The sequence below is a fragment of the Leptosomus discolor genome, chromosome 2 (genome assembly GCF_034619465.1).
Source record: "Leptosomus discolor isolate bLepDis1 chromosome 2, bLepDis1.hap2, whole genome shotgun sequence".
Lineage (NCBI taxonomy): Eukaryota > Metazoa > Chordata > Aves > Leptosomiformes > Leptosomidae > Leptosomus > Leptosomus discolor.
In genome coordinates, this window is record NC_141392.1 from 72,570,688 (window position 1) to 72,598,515 (window position 27,828).

General features: G+C 41.6%; 1 protein-coding gene across 1 annotated transcript in view; it reads right to left on the minus strand.

Moving 5' to 3' along the window:
- Positions 1-141: 141 nt before the first annotated feature.
- Positions 142-27,828, minus strand: part of DCBLD1 (discoidin, CUB and LCCL domain containing 1) — a 46,271-nt gene continuing 18,584 nt past the window's right edge. Inside the window, exons 3-15 of the mRNA XM_086461271.1 lie at positions 19,461-19,598; positions 18,844-18,895; positions 18,044-18,116; positions 16,195-16,328; positions 12,003-12,043; positions 10,512-10,727; positions 9,691-9,821; positions 7,701-7,848; positions 7,495-7,611; positions 5,901-5,991; positions 4,827-4,876; positions 3,155-3,274; positions 142-659 (exon numbers count right to left, since the gene is read on the minus strand). Coding sequence (XP_086317397.1) covers positions 142-659; positions 3,155-3,274; positions 4,827-4,876; positions 5,901-5,991; positions 7,495-7,611; positions 7,701-7,848; positions 9,691-9,821; positions 10,512-10,727; positions 12,003-12,043; positions 16,195-16,328; positions 18,044-18,116; positions 18,844-18,895; positions 19,461-19,598 — 1,829 coding nt within the window. The remainder of the gene's footprint in view (positions 660-3,154; positions 3,275-4,826; positions 4,877-5,900; positions 5,992-7,494; positions 7,612-7,700; positions 7,849-9,690; positions 9,822-10,511; positions 10,728-12,002; positions 12,044-16,194; positions 16,329-18,043; positions 18,117-18,843; positions 18,896-19,460; positions 19,599-27,828) is intronic.

The window sequence follows — 27,828 nt, forward strand, 5'->3', positions numbered from 1 at the left end:
AACCCAGCAAGACTGCAATATTATGTACACAGGGCTTGTTTGCCTTCTGCCTCCCGCAGCGGAGTCCCTCCAAACTCTGTTTTCGCTTCAGAAAGCTGTGCAGCGACGTTCCTGCGCACCGCGTCACTCCTGCTCGGCAGATCACAAGAGAGCTGTCATTGCTGTCTGGCTTACTGGCTTTAGGCAGTCTCTGGGCGTTGAGTAACCCTCGCTCCCGAGGGCGTTGGGCTGAGGTTTCTGGTAGTCCGTGCTGTAGCTCACGGAGGTCAGAACACCGTTAACTTTGGGTTTGTCGTAGTTTATGACACTCTGGGGTGTCTGATAGTCTCCGTTCATGGTATCGGTCTTACACGAACTAGAGAAGCTGCTGGCAGAAAGGGAGTGTTGCTGAGATGAGACGACAGGTACGTTGTAGCCGTTTTCAGAGGGGAAATTATTTTCTCTCGCTATGTGCCGCTCTATGATGGGGGTGGCATATTCGGGCTCTTGGCTGGTCAGGGGCAGAGCGTATTCGTGCCGGTTAGCTCTGTGCGGACAGTGATAGTGATTTTCGAACTCTGAACTCCCCCTTCTTCCCTCGTCTTTGGTGTCCATAGGTCGAAAAGTAGATCCTTTCCGTGTTACTGTCCCAGTCCCAATCATGAGAGGCTGCTGATAATCTAAAAGGAAGCATGAACTGTTCAGTAAGGCATAGATTGGGTATGTATATAATACTTATGCATAGATAGGTATTTTATGTTGAAAAATGACTCAGTTATTGTATCAAACGTGTGGTGATCAGGCATGTGAGGAAACCTTTCCCCAGTGCTGGTCCTGTAACCTCCTTCGGCAAGCAAGCATTGCAGAACGTGGAGCTCACGGAGGAGCTCAAATCTGCCACCACTTTTCCCGCTTCCTCCTTCCCTTTCCTCACCTACCCACCCCAATAAATTAACATCACTTCTGGAGTATGCTCAAAAGCCCTAAAAAAAAAAAAAAAAAAAAATTCAGCAAAATATTAGCAACAGACTGGACAAAGGACATTGCCTGAAGATCCACAAAGGAGAAGTTCTCCAAAACAAGTGTTCCACATTTGGAATAATTAGAATGCCTGGAGGATTCTTAAGAAGCCCAACCAAGTGCCGGCTTTATTTAAAAGGCATCTCGCAGTAGCTGACTGACGAGAGGGATGAAGTCAGGCGGAACGGCAGCCAAGAGAGTCAAGGGAAGTGTGAAACACGCTAAGCCAGCTCAGCACTGCTGCAGGCACGCGAGGAGGGGGACGAGCGGTGGGACTGGTGCTGCTGGAGGCACTGGGGGGGGCCACCCCAGTCCAGGGGGATGGCAGGGATAGACCTGGGGATGGGCAAATAGCCCAAGCAGGAGCGAGGGGTGAGATGGAGGAAATGCGGCCTCAAGAAGCATGTGTTTGTACCTCTAGTCGAGGTAGATGCCAGGCTGCCGTGTAGGGAGATCTCAACTAAAAGGGTTTTCAAAAAATCCAGTAAAGCTATTATGAGAAAATGCAACGTTCTAACTTTCTCGCTTTGGTGCTAGTGACAATCTCTTATGGATACATACGGTGGCCTGAACAGCTCTAGTAAATGACACTGCAAAGTATCATGTTTTGATGCAGGCGTGAAGAAGTTAGCTCAGTTTCTGTTCTGGCATCGTGGTTCATCTGACATGAGCGTCAAATTCGATCCCATATGTCCTGTGAATCTTTCTGGCAGTTCCTGGCTACATCCCAAACTTCAGCATGTAGGGTGAAGGTGTTATGATATTTCGCTAAGTAAGTGGTGCAGCTCTCCCTGGCATTGCTGCTGCCATCCCCAGCAATCTCCCTCGCTCGGGATGAAGCACCTCAACTTGCTCCCAGCTGCCTTTGGGAACTGGGAGGCAGCCTGGGATTCAAAGGGAGGGAACTGCATGTAGCATGTTAACCTATGTGCAAGTTGCACGCTTTCTGCAATTAAATTATTAAATGGCACATTTCTAGGCTGCGTTTATTTCATGTTTATTATTTTTAAGGAGACTGTAGGTGAAATGCTGAGGCTGGGGAGCTGCCTGGCCAGGCTGGGAGTTAAGACTTCCCACAGACATGGCAGGGGGGGAGGGTGGAGAGAGCAGAGGCTCCCCAGACATGGCTGGGGGAGCCAGGTAACCGTGCTTTGTGAGCAACCTTTATTCACTCCCTTTCCTTCATGAAATAAAACTGCTTTATAGGTCTCTGCATATTTATATTGAAAGTTTCTGTGAAGGATTGAAACCGCCTTTGAAAGATATCCAGGGTAGCACCATATGGAATTACAGCAACCATCCATTTGTTTTTTGAATGTATTTCTTTGCCAAATGCATGGGAGAAGTTCTAAGGAATTTCTAAGGCCTGGAGGATGGAAACAGCAAATTAATCTTTCTGGAAGATTGCTGATCACTGATCCCATGAAATGGCTGGTCTCACTAGCCTTTTCAGACAGACTAAACTAGGCAGGGATAAGATGATGTGCTCAGAGGATGAATTAAAAACACATCCCTTTGGGACGTACATAGTACTGGTGCGGGGATTTGCTCTATCCAAACAGTGACCTGGGGCCAAGGTAGCACAGGAGAGAAGCCCTCTGGTTGTTTTTTACCTTCTCTGTCCTCTACCTGCTTCCATTTTAGAGGGCCTCATATCCAAAATAGTTCAGACACCAGGAAAGATGCACAGGGATCTCTGCACGACTTCCAGCTGGGCATGAAATCCTACCACAAACCAGCTCAGTAATTTTTCTATTTGCTCAGCAGCAAGGGGCATTATATTTTGTTCTGTTTCCAGAGACATTTGTGTTTAAATCGAAACACAAAAATTAGTCAGCAAACTATCCTATCCTAGGCACGTTCTTGCAGTGCAACCTGAGTGCCTTCCATGGTTACCAGCAGCTCTAACTATTTCAGAGTCAGGAAATCTTTCCCAACAACTCCAAGACAAAAAAAATCCAAAATGGTGGTCTTTTTCCCCCAAATATATTTAGCTGCTTTGCTGTATGTCTGGGATAAACACAGGTAGATCTGTTCCTGGGCCTCAGCTTCCATGAGAGCTGAAGCTTGTAACGTTGCTGGCCTATCCCTCTCTCTATTACCTGCTCTGTGCACAGAGCAAAAATTAATGCATTGCAGGGGGACCAACTGTTACCTGCCATGTCACTGGTGACCAGATCTAGTTTTTGTGGTGTCTCCTTCTCATTATTATAGCTGATGGTAAATTCAGTTGACTGATGTCTGGTGAAGGGCTGCTTGATTTGTTTCCAACAACCTATGATAAAGTAATCAAAACCAGAAGGCTTATCGGCAAGTTAAATGCTTACACTCAGAAGACTTACCAAAAAGTTTAATTTTCGGTGTACTCATTGCTGTCAATATATTAAAGTAGTTAAAAAGCAAGACTAAAATGGGCTGTTTGTAAAAAAAGCCTCCTAAATTTGGAGGGTGAAGGGGAAAAAGTGAATCATCAACTAGAATTTCTAAGTGAAAACGAAACTTTATAGAGGATTTTTTTGGCAAGAAGAGCTCAAACTCTGTAGGTGCCCACAAACTGTATCAGTAAAATACCAGCTTTAAATCACTTACATGTTTTGCTATTGCTTATGTGGCAAAAATAATGCTTAAAGTTTCTTTTTCTCAGTAGACTAGTACGGCTTCCATTTCCTTGATATCTGAGCACCTGCACACTTCAATTAATTTGTTCTCACAGCATCCTTGTGAGACAGAAAAGAAAAAAAATCCACAGCATCAGGCATTTGCCTGGAGCCTGCGACAGGAGGTCTATGGGGAGGTGGGTTTGGCTCCCAGCTTTCTAAGTCCTAAGCCTGGTTCACAAGGGCTTAGGAGCTTGATTTATGAAGCACACATGCAACAAATGAACTGACTGGATAAGAGGCTATCTCCAATTTCTTGGGATTTGTCCTCATTAGCAAGTGAGAAAGGATTATGATGTGACCTCGAAAAATCATACTAGCAAATATGATGTTAAGTACAAATTAATTTTCTAATGAGGGCGAGCTGCAGTGGGTAACAGCATTCCTTTCACTGACGTCAGCACCTGCTGAGGGATGAAATTTCGGAGCTGAGCTACTGCAAGGTACTTGTCAAGAGACACGTGAACTGTTTAGTGGTTTCTTTTTTATGGAAAGGTGAGATTCAGAATGATATCCCTCTATAGAGTTGGCTGGCCAGGAAAAACAGCTAAACCCCAACTTCCAAGCTGACGGGAGACCCCACTCTAGGATGTATTAATGAGCAAGACAAAGTATATACTTCACCAGGGTTTTGCAGGCACCAACTAAAGCACAGTCCTCAAGCCAATCCCCTATTCAGTTTTCACACATGAAGTAAAATTCAGTGTTGTTGGGCTTTATAAATACAGTCCCAACCAGGGAGGGCAGTGAGATGGAAATATTAAAGCCATAACAAATTATTAGCCCTCGCTTTCTCAGAGAAAGGCAATCCTCTCTGTTGTGGGGAAAAGAAAAGGAAAGCAGCTATTTTCTGCAACATAGGTATTTTGGAGGAGGGAAGGAAAGGGAGGGCACCTGGGAGCACTCTTACATGCTAATTAATGCACTCTGTATAATAGATCTTTTGCTAATTGCCTTTCTGTCATAGAAACCAAATTATATTGTTTCTTAGGGCACTGTGCTAGGATGACACAAGTGGGACTATCGTTTGCCATTTCCCTTGTATGAAAAAGTGAATTTGAACGAGGAAACGGGGATGCTATTTCATAAGCTTTTCATGCTTAGTTGCATAAACCCCTTCCCGTTGGCCCAATGGACAGGACAGGGCAAAGTGCATGATTCTCCACTAACCTGATTTCTGAGCACTGGATAATCCATAAGAAAGTCCTTTGGCCTCTCGCCTGCAAGGAGAGAAAGCATATATAAACATCTGCACTCACAGCATTTCAGCTTCATGCCTTAGCTCCAGCAGAGAGAGCCTTTGTGTTCAGCGGCTGAGGACAGTGCTTCACTTTGAGTTCCTGGAGGCTGGTGTTTACTAGAACATGAGGCATGCAAACCAGCATTTTGACATTTCGTTTTTCCCCATCTTTATGCCAGTTGTGAGTGCCGGTGTCCAAATTTCTTGTATCTGTCACTCATCAATTTGATGTGTCTATATCTATGTGTGTCACTCCAGGTTACGCTTAGGGTCTGCTCTTCTGAAGTCTTTGGCTAGTTTGCAGGAAATCCAGGGCAGAGCTGGGTATCACTAGTGGTGAAGCAGCATCACCAGAGCATCGCTTATGCTTCCACACCCCCATCTGACAACAGAAGCACTTCCCATCTCTACATGCAAGTGCAGGTTCATATGAATGGGCTTCTAGCAGGAATCACCATTAGTGGTGCTTCTTCCAGTCCTCTGAGTTGTGAAGTGAAACGGCTTAGTTTTAGCTGCTTACCAGTGTATGTGTGTAACTCCTTACAGCTGGGCTCTGCTTTCAGCCTGCTAGGTTAAGTGCTCTAACTTAAGGGACTGGGAAGCAGAAACGCAACAGCAGGGAAATAAAAGGAAATGATCCAGATGGATAGCTGAAATCCTCCTTTCACTGAATTTTTACTTGGCTTTGGTGTGGAAACTATTCCATCTTCGATTGCTTTACGCCTTAGTACTTGTGGGTGTATATGTAGGCTGAAGAGAGCAGCCAGTTACATTGGACTGTAAATTGAGGTGTGCAGTTCTGACCTGCTTTACCTTCGGTTTTTGGCAGACTAGGGGAGACATACAATAAGAAATACAATTTACAGGGACACGACATGAGTTCTACTTAAAATGAAGACTGCCAAACAGGATCAATTTCCAGCTCCCTGGTAAAGAGGGCACGTAGTTGGATGTGCTAGCTAGGTAGCCACAAATGCCTCCTATGAGAAAAGCCAGTTTCTTACTTGCGTAGGGCTGCACAGATACAAATTCCAGAGAACAGGAACAGACACAGCACGATGAGGACGGGGACAATTATAGCTGTAAGCTTTAAGCCTGCATGAGAAAATAAAAAAGGGATAAAAGTTTAAAAGGCGAATTACTCTGAAGCTGGTATTTTTTACTACAGAAAATACAGCAAAAGGCAGATAATCTTGCAGGAATACTCCTTGCAAGAGAGCATGAAAATGTAAAACTATAAAACTGCAAGACCACTCCTCGGCCACACTTGGTTGCCATGTACCTATGTGGAGCAGCGTTGAGACAGAAGAGTTAAATGTACTTTCTCAAGGCTGACACTTGACAACATCTATATGCATCCTTACAAAGAGCAGTTCTTCCTTGTTACACACTAGGTAACTTAAAAAGCCACTTACACACACTCTGTTTTCAGTTGCTTATAAAACTGCCAAATGAGGATGCAATTTTACATGCCGAGGATCTGGCTCATGCTGAACTGGTTGAAACATTTCAGTCAAAATAGTTTAAAGATTTCCAGGAGTGGAGCTAGGAAAAAACCTGTTTAGCCCCTGTTAAATTCTAACACGACATAGTTTAGAGCAGGGATTTGAAAATTAGCAGTGGGGCGGCTCTTGTGCCAGGAGTGCGCCATTTGCTATTCCTACAGACACTTACCAGGCTGTGAGAATAAGGTAGTACACGTGTCCACAGGGTATTTACCATTTAGCAGATGAAATCTCAGCAGATTTCATTTTCAGTGAACATGGATACAATTTACCCATACTGCTGCACAGATGAACTGAGCTTGCTCTTGGCAAGAGTGTTGCAGTTTCAGAAGAGCTTTTTTACTTACAGTGATTGCTTCTTACAACAGTTTTTTTACAGAGACATTCCTACAACTATCAGCTGCCTAATGGGTAGCAGTGTTTGGTGTAGTGTGTCTGGTAATTCCTGCCTGGCTATGGATCCACCAAACGGTCAGTATAAGCAGCAAATTTTGTTTGTTTGCTTTCCAAGATCTAACAAGTTAGCTCCACAACATTAAAGGATGAAGACTGCAAGTTTAGGAAGAAGCATGTGAATTAAGGTTGTCTGAGGCCCCATGAACACAGGCATTATGGAAAGTATTTAATTATGCAACTGTATGCGTACTGCTGTATGCTGCTTAGAGCTGGGGACCTGCTCTGGGAGGAGTCATGGTTGTGTAGAGAGAAGGTAATGTTTTTGCGAGACCACTGCCTCACGTATCACAAAAATTATAAAATACAGGAAGAGGGTGAGGAAGAGCTCCTCCAAAAATGCTGTTGAGTGCTCAGTATAGTCCCTTGAGCCACCTACCGAGCATGGTGAATAAGCTAATATGACAGGGAAACCAAAGCCTGATGTTTCACACATCAAGGAAAATTAAGGCTTTCAATCTCTTTCTGTGCTTTAAGACAAAAAGAACATATGCTCCTCCCTCTTCTCTCTGTTGTTAACCTTTAATACAGTCTGAAGGGAAAAATAAAAGTTTTGGTTTGTGAGAAAGTTTAAAGTTCTCTCAGGCTGGGCTGAAGACATGGTGCATCCTAGACAAAATGCAGCGCTAGGCAGTGTTACCCAAGTTAGTTTCTTCCGACGGGATGGGCTCCGTAACAGTCCTGTCTTCTTTTCCAAGGGAGGTTTCTGTGCTCTGACTTGGTTTCTGCCACATTGAATGCGTAAATGAACTATTAGCTGCAAAAGAGAAGGGGGCGTCAGTGGCACTGTGGTAGCACAGGGGGCTTTGGAGGCGCCGTGCCTCAGGAGCACTGCTTACCCCATACCTTGCATTATTCGACAACCCATTAGCTCCAGCTTCAATGCTATTCTTTGGTTCCAAGTTTGAGGGATAATTCGCACAAAACGGGCCACAATTGGAGGGATGAAGTTATTGCGTACTATGTCACCAGAGTTGGAGTTGCCTTGGAATACCTGCAATGAAACATAAGCATGTTGTATACTCCATTTTAAAAGCCTCTTTCTTCGAAGTGCTCCTAACATCCAACTTTGTACATTTTCATTATCCTAAAAATAAAATATATTGACAATCTGGGATGCAGCCACAAGATTTTTGGAATTGAGACCTCTGGAAAGAAATATTCTTTTTAGTTCTGACATGATCATATTTTGCTGTTCACTCAGAGAAGAAAGATTATCACTCTGTTTCAATTCTATGTAATTTCTAGTTAATGTATGCTGGTATAATGCTATCATTTTTGATTTAATAGCACTGCAGCACCCTTACTTGGGCAACTGGGGATAAAAATGTAAAAAGAAAAAACTGAAGTGAAATATTTCTAGACATTTTAATAAAACGGTCCGTTTTCTGTATCAAGCTTGAAAAGTGACTGTTAACTACATGGTTGTGTCTCCTTTTCCCTGCATTTATACAGTATTTCCCAGAATCAGCCCATATGCAGAACAGTAGTCCTTGCAAAATTAGTTCTTGGAGATGCTTCGGCATGATCTAGAACTTAAAAGCCTAGTGAGACAGGGAAGTGAGCTCAGCATATCTTAGATAAAATGCCAGACCACGTGGGGTCCTGATGGGACAGGTTTTGTTATGCACCTTAGCTGAAACTAAGATCATATATAATACTTTCATAAGATTATTTGTGTATAACCAGTCATTGTGGAAGACTGCAAACCTGTGGATTTTAAATAGCTGGCCTTCACTGTTCAGCCACTACTAGGTTGATTTGTCACTTTTTGGGCCAACGCCCCCTCAGTTTAACATTTAGAAAATATTAAACCAGTTAACATTGCGCAGTGAAATTCCTTGCCGTACAAGCTAAGAAAACCGGAGCTAGTAGAAAATCTCTCTACAGCTCTACCAAGTTTTTAAAAACTGCTGTCAGGACTGAGGACCAGGTAGAGCCTTATCCTGAAGCAAGCTGAGCTCCCTCAGAAATGATGAGTGAAGGTCTGACTTTGAATGCTGTGGGGGCTGGGAGAGGGGCTTTTGGGTTGGGTTTTTTTTTTTGTTGTTTGAAAGGAAACATGAGATTTTCAGGGGAAAATGTTATTAGACGAACCAGTGCAGCACATCCTTTGCCTCCAGGAACTAGCTGCACTGCTTTTACCGGTTTGTTGTTAAAGTCACTCAGAGTCTGTGAAAGCTGTTGTGTGGACAGGTATTTTGGTGTAAGAGCATTTATTTCAAGTTCAGTTACATCGATTCCTAACTGACATAGGCTGTTTCCAGAGACTTGTGTCAGAAGAGTCCCACCAGCAAGGGATGGGGAGCAGGCCAGTCCCTAGTGACTGTAACACAGCCCGAGCAGGAGCTCTGTCTGCAGCTCCACCACCAACCAGCCTTATCCTTTTACCCGAGCTGTTTCACTTGTCGGGGGTGGGGGGTTGACCGTCCTGGTGCAATCTGAAGGTGAATCTCAGCTTTGCTGGTGCCGTGCCAACCAATGCTTCTGCACTGGTACAGCATTCCTAGCAAGAGCAAGTGCTGAGCTGAGATAAACACTTTCCCAAACAGCCTGTTGTACAGCTTTAATTACACATTTTTTTTGAAAGAAGGATACACACATATACATGCCTCCCTGTGCGTGTCTCACAACGTCAGCAAGCCCTGGATAACTTCCTTGTTTCGACAAGCTCGCTATCTACTCCACAGCCATAAATTACACTGGTGGAGACAACCCAAGTCTAGACAAGCCTGAAACTCCTAATCTTTCTTGACAGTGAAAGCCTGCCCTTCAATGTCAAGGCAGTGTATGCATTATTGCTCTGTGTTCTCCTGCCCCTCCCACTTTCCCTTACCTTTTCTTCATTGCTCAAAATCCCTTTGTAAGTTCTCCATTTTGAGTTGTTATTTTTGTAGTTCATTGTAAATGTCTTTACGTAAAAGTTGAAATTCAGCATAGTGGATCCAGAACCAGTGGTCTTAATCCCTTTCAACAAAACACAAAATTAATGTTAGGTCTCTTTTTTAAAGGAACATTTTCAAATGCAAACACAGAAGCCAAAATGATTGGGAGAGCTTTGCCTTCTAAGTCTTAATTAATTTTTCAAACTATACTGGAATTCAGGGCTGGTTAGTGAAAAAGTTAGGTGAATAATGGAAATCAGTTTTAAATTGTGAATTAAGAGCAATGGAATTTTTAACAGAGCTCAAATTAATGACTCCAAAAATGGTAATTGCTTTTTGATGTTATGGTCCTTATCAGCAGTCTTTACATCTTTAGCAGCAACTGTAATTTACATTTCTACAACTAAACCAGGAGTTGGAAACAGGAATTTCTTTTACCTGGGCCATTATTTCAAAGGCCATGACTTTAATGTTTCTTATTGATTACAGAGCTGCATTATTAATAGGTCTTAGGCCATCATTTATCCTTCATACAGACTGTACTGGCCCCTGTCTAAGCACGACAGTTGAGTCCAATCCTACACCTCTATAGGAAGACCAGTCTTATAAATAGCCATGATTCCTTAAATATGAAAATAATATTCCTCAATGCAGAACATTTCATTACGTTTAATGAAAGAAACATTGCATTAGTGCATTATTAGCTCTTCAACTGCATTCAGTTTCTTCTCCAGCTGAAACCCCAGTTTCTAATAACCAGACAGTAACATACCTGTTATTCTCCTCTTCTCTCCCAGGTCTATCTCCAACCATTCACGATTGCTGCTGTGGTTAGAGGCCCAAGACAATCCTGGGACTTGAAGCCAAGCCTTGTCAGGAGACCACTGGAATAGTTGCCCAAATTCATTGGTCTCCTCCCAGTAGGAAGATGCAGTAACCTGGCTCTTGGAGAGGAATCCCTCTTCCAGACTGAGAGATTTATTGCAGCCTAGGAGTCCCCACACAGACAGGCAGAAGGGTTATTTTGCATTTTCACAGCATATTTTTACATTAGGCTAGCAACATATGAAGACCACCCACAACAGCAAAGTCAGATGTTGCCTAATCTAGTGCTAGCCTGATGCTATCCGTTAGCTGCAGTGTTTGCCAGTCAATTTGTGGTGGATGATCCAGTACCAGAGTGCTGCGATCCCTCTCCTTTACCAATTAACTCCTACATATATGACACCTTCTGACTACATCTGCTATTTTTGCCATTTTGTTTTTTAATCTCTGCAGTTTTGTCCCATTCCTGTGAAGACTTTTATAACTTTAAACTTTCCTTCTGAAACATAATATTTATGTTTCGACATTGGCATTAACTAATTTTGCTGTACAAAACATTTCGCAGATGAAGGCGCTGTACTGAAAGGAACACTTTACTGTAAATATTTCATGATTCTCACTTGCAATTAAGGCTAGGAAAGTTACTCATTAGAGAAGCTCCTTGATACTGCTGCCAAGAGGTGATATCATGAAGGTAATAGCTGCAGGTAAGTATTACAAACTCCACCAAAGAACCCACAAAATTTCTGCACATCAAGGTTCTTCAGAGAAAACAGGCCAGTGGAATAAGGTTTCAATGAAGTTAAAAATAATTCCCTGGCAGTTTCAAAGGTCTATACATGCTGTACAGTTTTCAGTGGAATAGTAAATGATTTTATCTCAGATGACTGAAATACAATTCAAATGAACGAGCACGAACTTTCCCCCCCCATTTGCTATGGTTTATGCAAATGAACAGCTTGACAGATTAAAGACGCTTTTGCATCTTGGAAAGTCATAAACAAAAAGTTGTTCTCTATCAGCGCAATGCAGATATATTTTTATTCCTCCTATGTTTTCACTCTCTTCTTGTATAATGAAGATGGAATTTATAAATTGAAGAAAAATTGCTTTAATTTTCTGCTGCCTAAAGTACATAAAAATGGGATTATCTGATTGCCGTTTTTCATATGCTGGCACCAGAAATGTAACAGCAGAATACTATTTCTGTTTCTCATCTATGTGCATATGACCTATTCCTATTCTATGTTTTTTTCTAGATCACTTCACATCCCTTCAATTTTTTTACACACTCGCCAATTTTAAAAAATTACTGTCCTAAAATATCATTCCTAGACACAGCCTCTCATTCTCCTGATTACTTTTCAAAACTTTTACAGAAAATACTTAAATAAAAAGGTAAGATTTGAATACCTAAAAATAAAGCCATTATTCTTACCATTTGAAGTAAATATAAACCGCTTATCTGACAGCGAACCACTGTAAGAAAAGAAAAAGGTAATTCAGCCTTTCAGGAGGCAGTCACAGGAATGCTGAGGTACAGTTTCAGAATCACTGTTTATCTAGCAAAATATCTCTGGCCAGGTAGCTGCTTACTTTGCTGGCTGGTTACTGACCCCAGTAAGAGCACTCTTGAGCATCTCTCACTGTGACTGAATTCAGGTCAGTTTCTTAATGATTTTGAGCATTTGTTATGCTTTAAAGCGGACTCCCCGTCCTATCAGCCTGTTACTCTTGCTGCATGCTTCCGCTTTTCTCCTCTGCACAGACCCTGTACTGCTGTGGGAAAGCTTTCCCCTTCTGCTCCTCAGACCAGCAGCATTAGAACATTCAAAAGAGCCAGGATTGGGAAAGCCAACAAGGCTTGGAGCTACCGGTGGTGCACTGCTCCAGCACTGGGCTCAGGTCCCTTCTCACCTACAGTAGCTTAAATTAGAGCAACTTACTGAAACCAATGACTTTCTGTTAGTCTACGTCCACATCTAGTTTGAAGAAAACCCAGCCTTAAGCACTGTGGAAGAGTTATGCTTGATGGTAGCTAAACCACGCCAGCTCTGGCCGTTCCTACTTGGGCTACAGGTGTATCATAGCCAGACTGAATGAAAACTACTCCTTGTTTTAAGCTGGCTGAGAACCAGTTCTATTATAACCATGACCAACAGCTCCCATCAGGAATGGTTCTTTTTGCTCCATTAACAGGACCACATCTATGGCTCCCCTTTTCTTCCTCCTTCTGGCACAGACTGCTTTGCTTCAGGAGGAGAGCCATTTCTTGGGCCGCTCCATACAACCCTGCACAATGCAGGACAAGGTAAAAACCACCTGAGGGAAAGCTGAGCTTTCCTTGGCCTCCCACAGAGCCACTTTCTGATTCCCAAGGAGATGCCCCTGAGGCTTCATTCCAGAAGTGATGACTCTGACTGGCTGCCTAATATAAATCAAAGCCCAGGTTTTAATGTGAAATTAGTTTGGATTTCTTGAAAATCTGACCCCTTCAATGTCTCTTCGATTAGCTGCACGCACCACTTGCCCCTTTTGAAAAGTCTTGGCCAGCATGACTGAGCAGTAAAACAACTTCTGCATTTAAGCATCAAGACAGCTCCCTTTCAGGCTGCCCTTTGTTGTTGGCCAGGAAAATTTCCCCCGAGGTACCTTCTCTGGGCTAACAGCGGTGCGCACGGCTGTATGTTTTGAGAGCGCTGCGAAGGGGGAATAGGAAAGTGGTCCCATGTCAAGGTCAATAAAAACACTGCTTCTTTTTGTCACTGAGGGAAAACTAATGACTACAGGCAAACGAAGCCCTTCAGAGATGACTGGGAAGGAGCTGATTTATTTGGGCATGTAGGCGGTAGAGTAGCTAGAAGGAGAAACTCAAGCCCGCCCTCCCTCCCACATCTTTCCCCCAGGCAATCCTCGGGGGCAATCAGATGTGCTCTGCTCACTTCAAACCAGTTTGACATTACAGCCAAAACAATTTTGCTTTCTTAGTGAATACACAGCAATCCATTTCAAGAGAAAAGAAGAAAATAAACACCTATGGCGATCAGTAAAACCTACGCAAAATAGAAATCACAGCGCTCCTCCAACACTTATTTATGAGATAACGCTTTGTAATAAAAAAAGTCACCTAGCTCCCTTTCAAACAAGAGAGGTGCAATTTTAGCAAAGAAAGGGAGGAGGTTAGCTTTTCTAAGGCCTATAAAGCCATGAAATCAAGCTGAAATATTTCTGCTGTAATTCTGCAAGTCACTGAAGAGGACAAACTAATTCAGTAAGTGGTAATTCATCAGTTTCCTAATGTGACAGGTGGCATTTGTCACACAAATTTCACTTTGTCCTTTAAGGGATGGTATCGCCCCATGCTCCTCATTTTCCTGACAACCTTCAGGATCCTGCCTTGCCAACAGTACCAGTGGCAGGACTGCACAGGAGACCTGTGCCGGTAGCTCTGCAAAAAAAAAAGGATGTGGTTCCCCATAATAAATTTCTGTTAGCATCAAATACTTCTTTGTTTTTCAGAGTCGGTCTCAAGCAAGCTTTTTATAAGCAGTGCAGGTTAACCCTGAATCTCATCTTTCACAATTCACGAGCAGGCTGTCTCTTGCGTTTTCAAAGCCAAATTATTTCACGTGCGCACACGTGCGGTCACAGGCCAGGTCACGTTACAAAGTTAAACCCCCATGTGTTTGTACGGTGGGGTATCAGAACTGCCCAATAAATCCAGCCACTTGATCTTCATTATAGCATTTGTGGGTGCAGGTCTATGCATGGATCACGAGAACTGGAAACCTCACAGATGCTGGAGCATAACAAGCACACTGAAAAATGGAGTCAGGGAGGGCAAGGTCAGCTCTCGCGAGCTGATGAGCGGGAGAGCCGTAACTCCACCGTCACATTACAACGCAGATATTTAACGGCTCGATGCGCTCCAGCAGCGGCTTTTGATGAGGTCAATTTCAGCTCAAGTCACTAAATAATTTAAATCTTTAATACTGAAATCCACTGTAAATGAGATTTTAAAAACTTGAGTAAGCTTTTATTTAAGGGCATCTAAAAAAGCTCTTAAAGCACTGCTGTCCAAGCACAATCTTTTTCTCGCTGGCACTGGACGTCTGGAACACGTTTAAGCTCTCCTTCAAGTAAATGGGAGTATTCCCACATGATGTAAGAGACAATTTTGCATCTCTGTGGGTACTTCTATTACTCACGTGAAATGTATAGGATATTTGTTGAATAGCAACATTAAAAGGACACTTGGCAGTTAAGGTGATTGGTTGATTGTGCAAACAGTATTTTCCCCCAGCATGTGTACATTTGCTCTCTTTTATGCTTCATTTGTTGCCCACTAACTCTTGTACTCTGAAAAAAATACAAATGGGAATCCCAGCTGCCTTTCATTATAACCTTTTATGTGCTACTGTCCGAGTTACTCCTTCTGGGATTCCCAAGGATCATGAACATATGAATGTACGTAAATGGTTCTGTAACAACTTTAGATAAGGCAAAAAATATTTAATTTCGAGTTTCACTAAGCTGGCATGTCTAATGGAAAGTATTTGTATTATTTGTTTTATGGAGAGGCTTGGTGTCTGAGCTGAGCTCACAGTCCTGCTTTGCTTGAGACAAGTTTATGTTAATTTTCTTCGGCGGTTAACAATTAACAAGAGAAACAGAAAAAATTTAGGCTTTACAGGCGTTCAGCTAGTGGTCTACATGCTACCCAGTTTTCTATACTCCTGTGCCATTATATATAAAGCGTTTCAATCTGTGCTGAAGTTTAAGCACAGCAACAGGCCAAATGAATGCTCTTTCTTTTTCATGAATGAAACCATGATTGTAAAATTGTCAGGAGCATGTGGAGAAATCATGGAGAAAACAGGAAAAAAGTATAAAAAAGACATATTCCCTTAGCTCTCGTAGGCTATGGGACTGAGGAGATTCCCTTCCTACAAAAAAAAAGCGAGCCTCATGTAAAATCCAGATAACAGTGGAAAATTAAAAAATATAAACCAACAGGAATGACAGAGGCAGTTGCTGGAAGGGCTTACTGTGCTGGATAGAGATTAGAGGATTTATTTCTACTTCAACAACAGTACAATTAAAAGTCAGAAGATAAGTGGTAAATATAACACCCTTGCTATAAATATTCTAAAAGAGAAAAACTCCGAACATGTCAAAAGCACAATATTTAAGAAGTTGTTCATTAAATCCCCTATGGCTTAACAGCACTTTATATTTATTAATTCTTCCTAGCTTTTTTTAAACTTTAACATGAATCTAGCATGATTTATTAGCACATCGATTAAAGGTGTTTGTTGCAGAACATCGTACTTTCATGTATCTGCTAACAAAGTAATTTGCAAATACGTTTTGGAAGGAACAGAAGAAAAAAAAAAAGAAAATACCGCCCTACGTGGTATAGAGCCACCGAAAACTTGAAACATTTTCCTGTATTCAGTGCCAACACCATTTTAATAAAGCCACAGAAACAAAGCCCAAAAGCCCCTAGACCCACACCTAACACCTTTTCCTCCCCCAAAAAAAGCTTCCCCACCAGCTTCTCCCTGCTCTGCACAGTGCCCTGTGCCCCGAGGGTCGCTCCCGGAGCCAGCCCTGCCAGCGGTACTCACTCGTGCGAGGGGACACCGTTGGCGACGACGCCTTCATAGCGGCTGATGCCTTTCTGCTGGGTGACACTGATCTGACCGCCCAGCTCATCCGCGATAACGCCTGCATGTATCGCCGACTTGCACAGCAGCGAGGTCTGAAAGGCAGAAGCCGCCAGAAGCCAAAGCTCAGAGGATCAATCTGAGAAACTGCTAATGCTTTCACTTCCAAGCCACTAGTATGCAGGTGTTACAGCTCATAAAATCCCACAAAGGCTCAAGAGGAATAAAAGGCAGAGGAGGGATATAGAACAGTAATCTTTGAAAAAAGTACGTTTCCAAAAGTCACCCTTTTTTTTTTTTTTTCAAATTAAAAAGCAAATAATCTGCTTCTGAGAAGGTGCTGTAAGATTTTAATAAGTATTATGTCACTCCTCGGGAAAACAAAGTCAAAGGCAAGGCAGCTCTTCTTTGCAAAGAGAAAATGATAATTACTTGATGGACTTGCCTGAAGGCAGACCTATCTATTACTGTGCCTTAGGATTTGAGTCACGGCATACATTAGGAGATTTAGCTATGTGTTGACTAGCTGCTGCTGGGTTTTCAGTATAGCCCATTTGCCAGTACCTCAGGTGGGGTAACACTGAAAATAATTACAGGCAGGACAACTTGTGTGCCAACTTGGTGGCAATAATGTACCCCTCGGCTAGGGCAGAACAGCGAAGGGCCGGTAGAAAGGTGCAAAGGAGACATTCCTAGGGGCTGCTGGCAGAGATTGGTCTCGTTCACACGGGCCTAGCTTGGGCTTCTCTACTCGACAAACTGGGATGCCAGGCTCTCCCCTCCAGGGAAGGCTGGGAGGGGTGGAGACACAAAGACAGCAGGTCTCCAGGGGAGCCCTGCAGTTTCTTCCCATCAGAAAAGCTGAAAATGTCTCTCAAAAATTCCTCAGCGAAGATAAGATCTGCATGAGGTCATGCCATGTGCTGCTTTTCTTTCCTAATCACCTAAATGAAGGGCAGGAATAACTCCAGCTAATGGAGCTTTGTTTCTTCAGCTCTGCCACTTTCCAGGCTGGAGCAACACGCTTGAATAACTGGATAAACAGGTTAAACGTGAACACTGACTTTTTTGGAAAGTCAGCAACTGCTATATTTGTGATAGGGTAGAATTTTACTTCAGTGGTATGATTAAGCTTACTCCACCGTGAGAGACATTAAGATTTCACAGGCATGACGGGAGGAGAGTCCAGGGTGAGGGGCACAGGGAGGGCAGAGCACTGTGTGATAACTCTGGATAAATGCAACCACACAGGCAACTGCTTCGCTTTAAAGAGCGAGCAGTTAAAACCACCCAAGAGGTTGGTAGTTATCAGTGGGATATGATTAGGCAGTATAATATTTATTTCATCTCAGAGCAGATTGCTGGGATACAGCAGGCAAAGTCTTAAAGAAAACCTACATGCTACTGAAATGTATTTTTTTCCTACTAGAGATAACTTTGGAGAAGAAACACACATGGACTCCGAACAAGTTAAAGCTGAAGTTGTAGGAACATTTAGTACATCGACGAGCACTGCCTGAAGAGGGACAAACCTTACGCGAGGTTTTTCCAGAAAGCCAGAAACCACAAGTCAGTAGGTGTATTTGACAATCAGTGGACTTTATTCTCACATAATTGATTAGTCTGTTTGAAAAGTGTCTCTGTGTGCTTAAATACTGATAACATACTCATATACTGATAATAAAAGGTATACCTAACACAACTGGGAAGAATTACTGACAAAAGTCAAGCAGCAAAAGTTGAAATCAAGTCATGCTATGCTTCTCTTTTCTGTCTTTATAAATTTCCCCTCATTATCCTATGTACTTACATCTCTGTATCCTTCTCCGATATTCCCAGAAATGTCACCTGCTATGTCTCTGCAGCCAGCAGGACAGTATCTGCTGTAGTGACAGAAAAGAGGCTTGTTTAAAATAGGAACTGGAGTGACGATGCACAGAAACAAACTCATACAAAAGAATATCAGTAAGTTCTGGCTGATGGTCTGTTAGGGAGTCTAGGAGGTAAATAAATGGACCCCTGAGTTCATGAGTGGACTGCACACAGCAGCACACAAAGACCCAGAAAAGCTGTTTTGTAAGGGCATTTCTGTTTAATTCTCTTGTTCTAGAAATGCTACCACACAAGTTTTCAGCACAGCTCAGATAAGAAGTCTACATGCATACCCAGACAGCAGCCAGAAGAGCACAATTTATTACCATTTCAAATCCTATCACAAAGTTCAAGGAACCAAGAAATTATAGCTTGTCCTCAGATAATCTTGTATCAGCTAGGATGTGATCTGCTCTCAGGAGAAGCACTGGAATTTGAGGCTACTTTGAATTTCAAAGTGGAAACTCTTTTTACATATACCATGTATATGTGTGCCCTAATGAGAATTGCTGAGAGCTCTGTAACTCCAATCCCTCATTTTCTGGGCCACAGACTTCCATTCTGCACTACTGCTTCTCACAACCAGGCCTTGGACTATTACAGCATCAGAGCTCAAAAAAATTCACTTCTCCAGAAAACCAAACTGTACCTGCCTTCTATGACATTTTCTAACAATTGAACCAGATGACAGATACAGCAAAGTAAGCCAGAGCGCAGAGAGCTGGAAACCCTCTTTACCTGTATTCAGCCTTTGTGTAGTGGTTTGCTCGTTCCAAACATGTGATTAGATCTGTGAAAAGTTTACAAATGTCAATCCCCATTGAAGGATGTAGAAATACAGACAAATATTTGGCTTAACATTAAATTACATTTAAAGACCTCTCTGTATAATACTTAAACAACTTTATTAGATAGAAAGAAACACTGTGGTTTTCCCTCATTCTTCTCATCTCCCTCTTCTACTTTTCTTATGTTTTACACCTTCAACAAAGTTGCACAGAGCCCCAGAATACTAAACGTAGGAATCAAATCTTAATTTCTCCCATCGCTTCATCCTATCACTGTGTGGTAGATGCTGAAGCCCAGCATACAGTGGAGCTTCAAGGACAAGGTACTAATTTTCTCTTTCACTGGGCCTGTATTGCAAGTTGTCTAGGTAAGATTTCAGCAGCTATTATACCTGGTTAATGTTACAACTGCTTCTTGCACACATGCTATTAAAAATATCATGGTTCATGCTAATCTGGAAATATTTAGGACCAAACATTTGGGCTAAAGTCTATGTGTGTAGAGAAGATAATGAAACAGGGGGGATTATGCCGCTAATCCTTTAGTACTTTTGGATTTCTCCTTACCTGGATGATCACTGCTGGCATAGGACAACAGAAAGCCTCGTCCTGACACGTGGGATCCGCTCTCAAAGTGAATAGTTGCTTCATTGCTATCCAGAATGATTTCTTTGGGGACAGGCATCACATTACCACAGTATGGCCCTGCAGACAGAACAAAGAACATTTCAAGCGTTTAGATGACATAATGAGGCTGGAATATTCTCATGATTAGCAGAGTTTCATAACACACTCATTCTCCTTCACTAGCAATCCAAATGTTGACAAAAGGGTTTTGGCTTCAGTCCTTTATGGGTATGAGCTCCAAAGTTACCCTGACAAGGTGTGGCCAGGATCCAGTTTTCTCTCTATGGTAGCAATTCCAGCATCCATGTCTCTCATCACATAAGCCTTAAGAGAATGATTAATGCCCTCCGGCCTTTGAAGTACAGCATGCTTACAAACAGCAGTAACTCATTAGAGAAAAGAACAGAACATTCAAAGGCAATTCAAGGGATCTACACAGGGTCCCCTAGATAAACTCTCCAGATGCCTACAGCTCATGCTGCTGGAGCGCAGCAGCCATTCAGGAAAGATTAAGATCACAGAGTACCTGGTTTTCAAGAACCTGTGTGCCACAAGCCAAATTGTACTACAGGGCAGTACCACTTCACTCAGAAAATGTCTTAATTTATTTTCCTTTTAAAAACACCATCAGACCATTGAAGTACACCATTCAAGTCTTTAAGAGTTTTAAACAAAAAAGAGAGGGAGAGAAAGGGGAAGATGAAGGGAGTGGGACAGGGAGGCAAAAACCTTGCATTTACATTGAATTAGACAAGGGTTTTATAGCTACCAACTGCAGTATCTTGGAACAGTCTTTGGGACACTCCTTTCTTGTGACAGCAGGCGTGCCCTGGACTCCAAATAATTACATTTGCTTCTTCACAAGTCAGTTCCTGAGGGGAGCTTTCTTTTGAGATTGCCACAGTGTTTGCTTTTGCCTTCTGTCACCACATCTGGGTGCAAATGCTTGTCCCTGGCGGCCTTCAGGCACAGATGACACAAAAAGTCCAAAACAGTTTTGGGTACACTTTTTTGAATTTATGAGGATGCTTACAAGATAAACTGCTAAGAAGAGGTTTCTGTAAAATGGCAAGCAGGTCTTCCCCCACCACCACCTCCGAGAGAAAAAACAAACAAGACCATTTACAAGCCCTCAGCCCATCTGTTCTGTTGAAGTGAATAACAGCTTTTGTGTCCTAAAGCAAATCCTTGGGATGAAAAATGATCACTTTGATTTTTCCAAGACAACCTCATTTTATGGTGGTGGCTACTTATGGGCAACCTGGAACTGGCTTCTGAGATACAAGAAATTACAGTCACAGCACGACACAAATTTGATGAGTGATGCCCTTCCTAAAGGGCTTCTAAGAGATTCTTCATTTTGCTTGATACTCTTGGGAGGGGTCTTTCCCAAATTTGCGTTATAACAACTATAAGGTCAGCCTGTAGAGTTGCCCAATTGGAGCCAACGACAGCCAGTTTTCAGCAGAATGGGACAAACCAAAGGAAGAACTCTGCCTTTTGGCTTATAAAAATCATACAGTGAAGCCAGGCAGGCAGAGAAACAAGCAACGAGTGTGACATTTCCCTGGAGTACTTGTGTTGAAAATGACTCACGACTTAGTCAGAGAAAACAATGTCTATAAAAAGGGTTAAACAAATTGCTTAGGAAATGAACTTATCAAAAAGACAGCATCTGACACGGTGTCATACCAGACAACTGCACGAGTGATTTATTTGAGAAGGTCTTTTGTGTCAGATTGCAGTGGGAGAAGTAAAGTGCTAACTTAGATCAAGAGAGAGAAAGGGGAAGAAGACAGGGAGGCATTGCATTTCTTCAAAATAAAACACCTGAGAAAGCTTTAGTCCTTTTCTTCTCTCAAGGACTGTCTCTACATATTTTCTCACAAGTGCTCTTTGGCTTTCTCCCTCGCAGCGATTGGCAGTGACCTATCTACTCTGTAGGTTTAATTTAGATGGCTGATTCACTCAACCACATACTGGCTGGATCAGGGCTGTGTGTCTCCTCCAGTAGCAAGTCTACATACGTTCCAGATAATTATACAAACAAATCACACATATCATAAGCAAAACCAATAAAATAAAATAAAATAAAAAAGTCTAGACACATAGAGTTGTATAATCTAAACGAAAGCCAAAAATTCAGAAACAATCAGCTTAAGAATCATTATGCAATGCCTAAAGACAAGTTTCTACTGTTAAGTAATAAACCCAAGAAGGGCTACCAGGCTATGGTTACCTTCTGCCAAGAGCAGTTCTGGTGTACCGAAAGACTCCCATGAGTGACTCAAAACTAAGGGGGTCTAGGATTAGTTCCTTTAAAGGATATAGAAGCAAGAAACAGTATACACTGAAGGAAGGAATATTTTCCAAAAGTTTATCAGTTTTCTGCATAGATTTGGGGGAAAAAAAAGGAGGCATTTATTAATACTACAAAACATTCCCTTGTTCTTTTGCTGCAAATTGAGTAAGTCTTGCAAAATATTTCAACACATTTCTTCTCAGTAATTCAGGTAATACCATATCAGCACTACACTGCCAGGTCTTCAGACTTGCCTGAGATCTAGCAGAGGTTATTTCTGTGCTATCAAATACAGAAAAGAGCACTGAAAAGTAGGGTTTAGAAAAAGGTATAAGCATTATCTCACCCTTCTATTGCTGTTCTTAGAGAAACTGATCAGATACCTGTTTGGCTTAGTTTCTTTACTCCTTGAAAGGACTAGAGACATGTGCAGTACAGTTTTAGGAGAAGGTGTTATTCCATTATTTTCAGTGCTTATTGTTTAAAATGACCAGTGTAAGCATCTTTCTGACTTGATTCACCCGATATTTTTTTGGGTTTTGCAGCACCTCTTTCCATTTTGTCAAGTTTCTGCAGAGAGGCCTTTTTAACCTCAAATTCTTTTTTTCCCCCTAATCGATTTATTTTACACTGATGGTCTTCCAAGAAATTCCCCAGGAGGACAACTATTAATGCTTAGAAAATATAACTGATTCATGGTCAAGACAATTCTTTGGCTTCAGTTTTGACTGATGAGAGAATTCTATGCTTTCATCTGTTTTCTAATTTTCTTTAGAAAAAGAATGTCTTTGTTTTCACCCACATGTTTTTACTCTGTCCCATGCAATTCCATATAGCAGTCCTCAATTTTCTTTAATGTTGTAAAGTCAGAGAAAGGATAGTCTCCCAGGCTCCCTGCATTTCAGCCTGTGGTGTGCCTGAATTGGATGCACTTTCTATATACACAGTAATACCTAGTAAATTTGCTCTCCATTGACTTACCTGTTACCTTGAATGCATATATTGTGAGATTTTATAGACATTAGATTAAAACCAATCAGCATCTGTAGACGCTAGACTTAATCTGAAAACTGTATTTACTAGTCAGTATTTTCCGCTTGCAATTCAGGTGACAAAAATACTAAGTTACTGTCTACTTTTAAAACTCATATGTGCTCCCTGTCTTCTCTGTCCATTCCACCTAGGATTTATTGATTTCTCCAAGCTGTCTATAGGAATACTGTACAACCACAGTGGAGAGGAGGGATGATGGTTTTGCCTGGTATGAAAACGAGAAACTTTTTTGTAAGGCCCTGTTAACTTTTACTGCAGCATTTGGACCTGACTCTGGATAAATATTTAATTCCTAAACCTGGGACTAAGCCAAAAGTTTTCTAAGATCCCTTTTGAGAACTGCCAGATCACGTTATCAGTTTTTCATCTTCTAATGTTAGTTGTAAGGTGGGTTGTTTTGCATATTGTGCTTGAAAAACGAGTCATGAATGCTGATCTCTCTCCCTGTTTCCTGTTAAAGTGACTTGGCTGGAGCTCTGCTGGGGTAAGTAGGCAGGATTATTTGGTTTATTTACTAAGAACAAAGAAAAGAGTTTGATTTAATAAACAGATGTGATACATATCATGAAACTGAGTAGGTGTTCTCCGTATTTCAGCATTACTACATCTAGATGCCAGGGCCTTTTCTTCTTTCCATATCTCATTAACGAGTTGACCCAACTGTGGTTCCGTCTGTTCACTCCAGATTATTTAATATTTTTTTTTAACATTCTGCTGGAGAGCTATTAGGGGCCTAGGGATTTCAAATGTACCTAATTTAATATTCTCTATAATTAAACTAACATTTAATGCCTTTTGTCCAGAACTTCTCATCTGTTGGTATGGTTTAGGTGGCTTAAATGAAATACTTTTATTTTGGAATCACTGTCTCCAAGCAGTATTAACATCCTGAAAGACACATGGTAAATTGTCTTGTGGATATCCTTTGGCTGTCTCCTCTGGAGACTGAAGAGACTGTTTAACGTGTTGTTTATTTTTTAAATGTTAGCAATAGTCTACTGCTTTTGTCTTTTTCACAATAGTGCTGTTTTGCAAATCTGATGATCTTTACAGCATTGTCTGGTTTTATGAGCTCTAGTTTACTTCTACTGTCAACCAGGCTCTGGCATATTTCCTGAGATTGCTTTGTTGAATTATGTTCCTTTATTTTTTTCTACTTCCCTTAAGAAGTGCTGTGCCTAGAGGTCTCTCTTCTCTCACACCAGCTGGCAATACCTACATACCGTTTATTTCTCTAGTTCTTAATACTGTCTGTCTCTCTTCTGTAAGGCTTGTGCTGCCTTTCATTTCCCTCTTTCACTGCTGCATGTCCAGTTCACTATGCTTGTTCTGCTTTCAAATTCCTCATCTTCATTTGAAATCCGCAGTGTGGCATTTGCAGAGTCCTTTAAGAAACTCAGTTTAGATACCAACTCATGGCGTCCTCTGTTCAACAGGGAATCTTCTCCATTTTTCTGTCTTTACTTGCAGAGTAAGCCATAGCTGGCAAGCAATGTGTAGCAACAATCCCATGGATCTGTCTCTCCAGGATTATAACTGCCTAATGTATTTATTTGGGGAAAACAACGTTTTAAGTTGTGATCCTTATATTCAGTAGCCTTTTCTCAAATAATGCAATTTGGAAGTACCTCAGTAGCTGGGGAAGGACAGGGAATGTGACGAACACAGATTATGCTTGCTTCACTTCACAGCTAAAAACTCAGCCAGAGTACAAGCCTTTCACAAACAGATCACAAAACCAGCAAGGATCTGTTGTATGAAAACATCTGCATACTTGAAATTTGTCCCCATCCCACGTTCACACAAATGCTTCACTTTCATAAACGATAATTCTTCCCCTTCTCGGAAAGGAGAGGAGGTCATCTTTGCTCCAAACCTGTCACGCACATGCACAGAGATAAGCAGTGTCACCCTGCAAGGATGTGCCAGGAGACAAAAAAAAGCTGCTCTATGTCCTTCTTTGCAAGACGTGAGGAAGGTGGTGTTTAATGCTCAGTAGATATGAGCTGACAAGGTAGTCAGGATGAGACAGCCTGGCTATTCAACATTTAACTCTGCAACACAGTCTGACCTCAGGTTGAGTGGTAAGCATTTCTCGTTTTAGGAAAAACAAATATAACTTCCAGTCAGCATTTGCAAAGGGCTGCCAAAGACTGTGATGAAGGAAATAAAAAGGCATCAAAGTAGAGTTAGGCTGGAGAAGTAATTACAGTTTGAAAAGGGAAGGTCTGGGCCACCTGCACAGGCTGTAGGTCTGCCTGCTTGACCTCAGGTGAGATCCCCCACTTCTAACACGGCTGTGGTTTTAGCCAAACCCAAAGGCAGAAGCACACCAACAGCTAGGAATTATTAGTAAAGAACTGTAGTTTACCAAAAACCACAGAGAAATACACAGTACACTTTATGCAGCTAAGAGGAAAAAAGAGTTCATATGATAAAACAAACACAGACATTTTGTGTTGCATAAATCTTTCCAAAGCTGAACCTTGGGATGCTGCAACCACTCAGGCGAAACCCAACTGTTAGAAGAGTTTTGACTGTTAAGAAACTGCTCAACTTGATCTTCAGCGAGAACTTGTCTGGGCATTTCCCTGGATTTCCTGAAATACCAGGAACAATACTGTAATAACAAGTTTCCTTTGAGGGGTGAAAAAGAAACCTGGGCACACCCTTTATTCAAGCAAGACATTTATTACAATACTTAATAAGGAGAGACTGGTTCGATGAATCCCCTCAAGTCATAATGACAGGTAGGAGGCATCCGAAGGCACTCGGTTCTCCTGCACACCTGTGTGCACACACACGTGCACACACACACACGTGTACACACACACACGTGCACAGACTTTCAGCAGCCATCAGACACTCGCACATCAGTAAATGCTCAATTTGTCTAACAACCTTTAGTGACTTGGTGCGGGAAGGAGAAAGCATTTTCCGTAATTTCTCTATCTATTTCATGCTAGTTACTGGCTGTAAAATATGCAAGAACAAGTTAACTGCGCTAACTCTCCAAATTATTACTAGTCACTCAGCAGATCTGACATCCACCCCAGAGGAACACATCAACCTCCTACTGACTGCAAGTGAATGGAGAAGTAAGTAGGCACTTTTCTTTAATCTATCTCTTCAGTCAAGACTGATGATCATCTTGCAAAATTAAGGGAAAAAATACTAAGCCATTAGTTGGGGAAAGAGAGGGAAAAAAGCAAGAAAAAAGGTCAAAAGAGGTACAGAAATCTGATACAGACATGAAAAGAAGCTGATTAAAAGCAGCACCTGTTGAACTTCTAAAACATTTATGTTACACCTTCATAAGTAGTGCAAGTTTTGTTCTTGAGAACTATAGGGCCCACATGGTTAATCTTGTTTCCATATATCCCTTTAACTAATTAAAAAATCAGAAGCTCTTATTCAAAGCTCAGTATTTTTAATATGCTCAGATTATGCAATTAACTCAAGAAGAAAAGCATTTCAGTAAAGGTTGCACCTTGTCTACACCATGAGATCATGCTTCATATTCATTTTTATTCTGGATTCCTTTTGTGGGACCGAAAAAACCCGTATTTTCATCCAGTGCAAAGCTATGCCTTTGAAACAGAACATGATCATCTATTTATTTCTCCTGGAGCCAACATGTGCAAAGCTGTGCTACTATTTAAAGGGTTGTCAGACAAAGGTGACTCAGTTTCACCAAAACTGGTGTTAGACTATTTGACTACCTTTGCTGACTGATGATTAATATTTTCACTTCTAAGTCTGGATACAAAGCTAATAGTTTGAAAGAAAAGGCTTGCTACAGGTCCTTCCCTCCAGTGAACACTGAGGGAAAATCTCTGTGCAGAGTAATAACCCAGAGATTCAGTGTTCAGCCACTTTATGTCTCCAGTTTTAGAGCTTCATTAAGATTATTTAGTGACTGTGTTTTGATTGCAATATTGGAGAAATCTAAATGCAATGGCTGCCTTCATGGGTCCATCAGAGCTAAGAAGTACCAAAGGTGAGAAGAACTGCAGCATCATGTTTGTGTCCCAGTTGAGCAGGGAGGCTTCAGTAGATTGGCATATGCAACAACACTACATGCTTTTCTAGGAAGGAATTCAATCATAGTACTCTTCTATCACTCTGCAAAATTTGAGGAATGCCCTGAACTTAAATAAAACTTGCATGTAAGTGGTCTAATCTGTAGCCACTGACTCACAAAAGTGAAGAAATCTATGTTATAGCTAACACAAATCAATTAACCCATTCATTTGTATATAACAGCTTCCCCTTACTTCATGGAACACAAATACCCCAAAACGCAAATTGAGTTACTCCTTGCTGTATTGCATGAATCCTAGCAGGAGGCTATAATAATGAATGAATCACAGTTAAATGTAAAGACAACATGTGGGAGAAAGCTGAAAGGAAAACTATACTTTGTCATCTGAAGATTTGTTTACACTAATTTTATATTTACACACATAATCTAGTGTTTTGCCTCTGACAAATTTTCTAAGCTTCAGATACACTCCTCAACGGATGTTTGTACGCATACCGACATTCACTCTGTTGTCTTCTGTAGAGTTGAAGAGATCAGCATGGTATTTAAAACATATTTCCCTTTGGACCTCATTGTCTTATAATTGCAAACCTGTGAAATGAAGAGCAAATGCTTGGCTAATTTGAAACATGAGTAATATTCATACTGCCAGCTTTCATACTTAGCTTTTTAGGTTTTCCGTTTTAAACCAAAGTCAAATACAGAAAACATGCGAAGATTACTTTTTAATTGCTCAGATGTTTCCAATGCCTGCAAAATCTTTTCAACTCTCCATCACCCTACAAAAGAATTTCTATGGCAAAGTTCAGTATCTTCTTGGCCAAAGGAAAGATGTTGACCTGTCTGTAGACGTTCATGAAAAGGGGACGGTTGGAAAGAGGAGATCTGGGCTCAGAAACAGCTACCTA